The following is a 5,523-nucleotide window of genomic DNA, read 5'->3' as shown; positions in this document are numbered from 1 at the left end:
ATCACAGTGTGATAACCATCGGGACGATTCCCTTGCTGGAAGAGTCCTCGATACAGTACGCTGTCGTTCTTAACGACGGGTACAGCATACGCTGTCGTTCTTAACGACGGGTATAGCATACGCTGTCGTTCTTAACGACGGGTCCAACATACGCTGTCGTTCTTAACGACGGATCCAGCATACGCTGTCGTTCTTAACGACGAGTCCAGCATACGCTGTCGTTCTTAACGACGGGTCCAGCATACGCTGTTGTTCTTAACGACGGGTCCAGAGACCTTCACATACGCTGTCGTCTTTGACGACGGGTCCAAAGATCTTCACATACGCTGTCGTCTTTGACGACGGGTGCAGAGTGGCAACAATCTGGTCATCGGCAGTGAGAAGAGGCACTTCAAGAGGTCAACCCGACGTCTTCCTCACCTCCACGGAAATCGCGACGGCACAACACCCGGCCGTCCAGCTCTTCGGAGGAAACTCGGCCAAGAAGGAAGAGCCGTCCACGGGTCGTATCGGTGGTAACGATACCTCCAGCTGAGCACGTGGTCATCCGCCACCGCAAGGATCATAGGCGTCCTCCGCATCCGCAGGAACAGCCGCTCCAGGAAGAGCTAATAATTCCGACCACGCCGCCACGGGCGATAACTCCTGATTACCCGCTCGCGGAACTACCTCCGCTAATCCGAGACGAACAACCCGTTTCGCCAACTACAGCGGCGACTCCTCCAGCCGGAACTGACCACCACGAGACTGCCGTAACGTGGGAATTACAACGCCTAACACTTCAGCCACCACGGTTCAGTCGACCACGGCATCCACCTCTCGAACTTCTGGACCCGCAGAGTTCACGTCCAATATCGCCACGGTCCAACATCGTCACAGCGGACAAGTGGACACAGACTAGCTCCTACGCCACAGCACGGAGGCAGAAACAGCAGGGCCAACCAAAACCACGAGCTCCGCTTACTGAAACCAAGCAGCTCTTGTAAGAGCTCCACAACCGGCCCTTTTCAGGGCCCCACTCTATCAAACGAGAAACATCTCCTCGTACTCTCGCAATAAAATAGCGTAGCTTACAGCTAAAATAGCTACACCATATATTGTTTAGTTTTAGATAGGGGTCTTACTTGAAAGTTACTTGTTCTTTAAACGCTTGCCTGCAAACTAGCGCTCCTTCTAAAGTATATCGTTTATTGCGAGAAATATTATCACAGCCCCAGTGGTCGAGCAGGTAAGACGCCCGTCACGGATTGAGGGAGGTCCCAGGTTCGAATCCTGGTTGGGGTAATATTTTTCGCAATAAAAACTAATTTACAGGACGGGGAAAATGGGAGGAGGGAGGGGATTGAATGCTAAATATAGCATCGGAAAAAAAATGCGAATTACATTTGAAAAATAATCTTCGAATCGAATACGTGAATCTGCTGACGAAAATATTTCCACGTATATGATAAACTGCGTTATGTCCGGAAAAGAAATCGGCGCGTAGTACTAATGTGTTGAGATAGTGTTGAGACCAAGTCAAGTCAAAAAGTCCTCTACCATTTTTGCTTCCGACAAATAGTTATTGAGATATCGTAAGTTAAATATTGAAAAAGTTACAAAGTTTCATTTGAATATCTAAAAAAATATTAGGAAAATGAAAAATGTTTCAGACAAAAGTTGTTCAAATTAATCAATACAAAAAGATAGCTTAATAAAAAATAGGGGGTTCCATTTTAAGAAATAAAGTTAAACTTCATATGACCTTGGTACGTTTACTCAGGGTTAAACCAATGACACCATTTTATGTCCCCCTTCATACCAAACAACTTTTGTCTGAAACGTTTTTGTCTGCCGTTCTCGGATTTCGAGATATTTGGCTGATACGGGTGGTCTGGGACACCCTGTATAGTATATCACATGTGTTTTTGCGAAGTGTATTTTCAGTATCGGATATAATATATCATATAAACGTAATATTCTATTATTGTATTTTGTACTCTTACATCTATTGTTGCTTTATTATCACATATTATCATTAGTAGTAGAACACAGCCCGTCAATAGGAGAATGGAACGAATTATTGACGGGTAATGTACATATCACACGTGTTTTGATTTAATTAAAATGATAAACTAAAAAACTTATAAGTCTTTAAACTGTATAACTATTAGTCCCCGTCTACAATAGGTATTTTCGGCCCTATTGTAGATGAGGACTTAAAGTTTCAAGTATTTCTCAAAATAAATGAATTCTTAAACTTTTTAACTCTGTAACTATAAATCTTTAAAAGAAATAATTTTGTAAACTAAAAAATTTGTAAGTCTTTAAACTTTATAACTATTAAGGTGTGACGGGGGTAGCCGGGAAGGCGCGGCCGGAAGTGGCCGCATTCCTCGCATTCCGCGCATACCAAAGCCGCGGTTACCATAACAACGCGGAGGTGGCAACGCCGCGCCTACCCCCGCCGCCTCCACCCGCGCGCCCAGGCTCCAGGGGTATAAAAGCCCCTCCGGAGCAAACGCGAACACCCAGTCTTACCTCGGAGCACCGAGCGACGACACCCGGCAGCGGGTACCTCCGCTGCGGTATACGCCGGTATAACGGGTCCTGCCGTCCGGCGTTATACCATTCCGGGGTACACGACAGGTGGAGGCGCTGCTCCGTCGTGTGCTCCGGCCCTCCCGCAGTAGGGTACAAGAACGGGGTGCTGCCCGATGTACATCACTACTGATCCCCTACCGGTCTCCTTTCCGTCCGCAGTAGCGTACACAGTAACGGGGTGCTGCCCGGTGTACACATGCTACTGAGAACACACGCATAACGAGGCGCTACTCGGGCGTGTTCCTGACCTGAACCTATCCTTTTTCCTGACCCCCCGACCGGTATAGAACACAGGGGGGAATATTTGGGTGGGAGACGAATTATTAATTATCGATAGCCGTAAACTCCGTAACGTTAATCCTGTACTTTTGCTCCGTTTCAGAGGATCCTGTATAACATCCTCACCGACCGTTTCCCGTACTACCTGTCTTTTCTACGATTAATCCAACCGGCCGTATCTTTGTTATTTCGTGTTCCTACTCGGCCGCGTGCGAAATTACCACGATTTCCTTGTTTCTATCCATCGCGTGCGCAAGTACCACGATTTCCTTGTTTCTATCCGTCGCGTGCGCAATTACCACGATTTCCTTGTATCTATCCGTCGCACTAATCTTCTTTCTTTCTTTCTTTGTATTTACCTACAGGGCGGACTCTTGTAATTACTAATCCTTATTTCTTTTCCTCTGTATTTACCTATAGGGCGTACCTTTTGTAATTACCTCTATTCCGCTGTAGATATCCTGAATAAACCTTGTGCTTATTGTTATACCGAAAACTACCTGTAAGACTTATTTCCGATCCTTTCCAAGCGATTGACTCTATTAAGCGAATTAAAATCTACCTTGCCTCCTTTCCTCCCGACGGCCCTGGAGCTGAGCATATTCGGCAACAGGAGGAATGGAGGATCTATTCTAACCGACACACAGCACGTCAAAAAAACCGACCGCGAGAACGCTAGCTCCTCCAACCGTCAATCGGAACCGCGTGTCCGATTGAAAATAATTCCTGTCGGAATCCTGTCCGGAACCGGGAGGAGCTAGACCGAGATAATTACGTTCGTTACAAAGGCTTCAAATATTTCTCAAGTTTTATAAATCCTTAAACTTTGTAACTCGGTAACTTTAAATCCTTAAAAGAAATAATTTTACAAGCTAAAAAATTTATAAGTCTTTAACTTAAACTTCATGACTATTAAAGCTTCAAATTTTTCTCAAAATAAATGAACTTGTAAAAGTTTTATAAATAAACTTAAACTTTGTAACTCGGTAACTTTAAATCTTTAAGGCTCGATTGCACCAACGTCGCTTAACTTTAATCTTAATTCAACTTTCATTTCTTTCTAAGTCCTTAGAAAGAGATGAGGAGTAAGTAAAGCTAATATTAAAGTTAAGCGACGTTGGTGCAATCGGACCTAAGTAAGAGACAACCTTATTAAATAAATTCTTCATTTGAAAAAATGCTCGAAATGTTCAATAATACCTGTATAATATAATATAATATAATATAATATAATATGATACCAACAAATTGCGCCAAATATAACAACGGATAATTATACAAACTAGTTGCTTTAGTATTAGTTTTTGATTTAAAAATGTTATATTTTTTAAAAAACAAACTAAAGATTTTATTGGAAAAAATAATGGAATTAATAATAGAACACCGATGAAAAGAATAGCAACTGTTTAGAAATTTAGAAACTCTGTATCTATTCAGGCGAATTAAGGCCTGTATCCATGACGCTAGTACTTGGTCCAAATTCTAATTCCGCGAAATATGTAGCAAATCAATATAGCTGTTCCCCAAAAGCTGCAAGTTGATGGCTACGCATTTCTCAAAACTAGAACTTGGACCAAGTACTAGCGTCATGGACACGGGCCTTAATTCGCCTGAATAGATACAGAGTTTCTAAATTTCTAAACAGTTGCTATTCTTTTCATCGGTGTTCTATTATTAACTCCATTATTTTTTCCAATAAAATCTTTAGTTTGATTTTTTAAGAAATATAACATTTTTAAATCAAAAACTAATACTAAAGCAACTAGTTTGTATAATTATCCGTTGTTATATTTGGCGCAATTTGTTGGTATCATTACTTTTGTAGAGAAGATAGTTTTGTAGAGAAGATATTTTTGTAGAGACGATATTTTTGTACAGAAGATTTTTGTGGAGACACTATTTTTGTAAAGAAGATACTTTTGCAGTAAAGATATTTTTGTAGAGAATATACTTTTGCAAAAAAGATAGAGTAACAAAATATATTCAGGTGAATTGGAGCTTATACTTGGTGCTTTTTTACCTTTTTTTTAAAAGGTAAGTTTTTTACGTGATATCACACCTTTTGTAGTGTGTAATATCTCATAATGTACTCTTTACTTGGCACAAAACTCGACATTTTTAGAACTAAAAAAGCGTTGTTTGCACTGTGGCGAACTAACATACATACACTGAAGTTCAAGCTTACCGATAGTACTTCTTTGTAGATGCATTACTATCTGAAGTTGCATGCACATAGTCCTGGAAATACCGTCTGTTAGGGAACAGCGAGAACTTATTCAAGGTCCTCAGACATGCACATAGGCCTGGATATACCGTCTGCTAGGAAACAGCGAGAACTTATTCAAGGGAGTGGCACCCGTTTGGTCACGTTAATATTGACCACAGTCCCGATTGACCACGTTAATATCGACCACGTTGTGTATGACACCGTTGATATTGACCACGTTGCAATTGACCACGGTCCCGATTGACCACGTTGCAATTGACCACGGTCCCGATTGGCCACGTTGCAATTGACCACGGTCCACGCTTCCTACCGGCGGGGTGGGTGCAGGGAGGGGGGCCGAAGGCCCCCCGCGCGCGCGTGTGTGTGTGTGTGTGTACTTTTAGCTCGTGGTCAAACGGGACAGTGGTCAATTGTAACGTGGCCAATCGGGATCG

General features: G+C 42.5%; 1 protein-coding gene across 1 annotated transcript; it reads left to right on the top strand.

Annotated features, from left to right (window-relative positions):
• Window positions 1–396: 396 nt before the first annotated feature.
• Window positions 397–986, top strand: LOC105556854 (transcription factor SPEECHLESS-like; the record flags this gene model as incomplete). Its single annotated transcript, XM_012003967.1, has 1 exon — window positions 397–986. A coding segment is annotated over one exon (590 nt), but the record flags the coding sequence as incomplete, so codon positions are not given.
• Window positions 987–5,523: the final 4,537 nt, after the last annotated feature.

The sequence above is a fragment of the Vollenhovia emeryi genome, unplaced genomic scaffold (genome assembly GCF_000949405.1).
Source record: "Vollenhovia emeryi isolate VEMERY1.0 unplaced genomic scaffold, V.emery_V1.0 DF939745.1, whole genome shotgun sequence".
Lineage (NCBI taxonomy): Eukaryota > Metazoa > Arthropoda > Insecta > Hymenoptera > Formicidae > Vollenhovia > Vollenhovia emeryi.
Note: the sequence above shows the minus strand (reverse complement) of the source record. Positions and strands in the feature narration are given on the sequence as shown.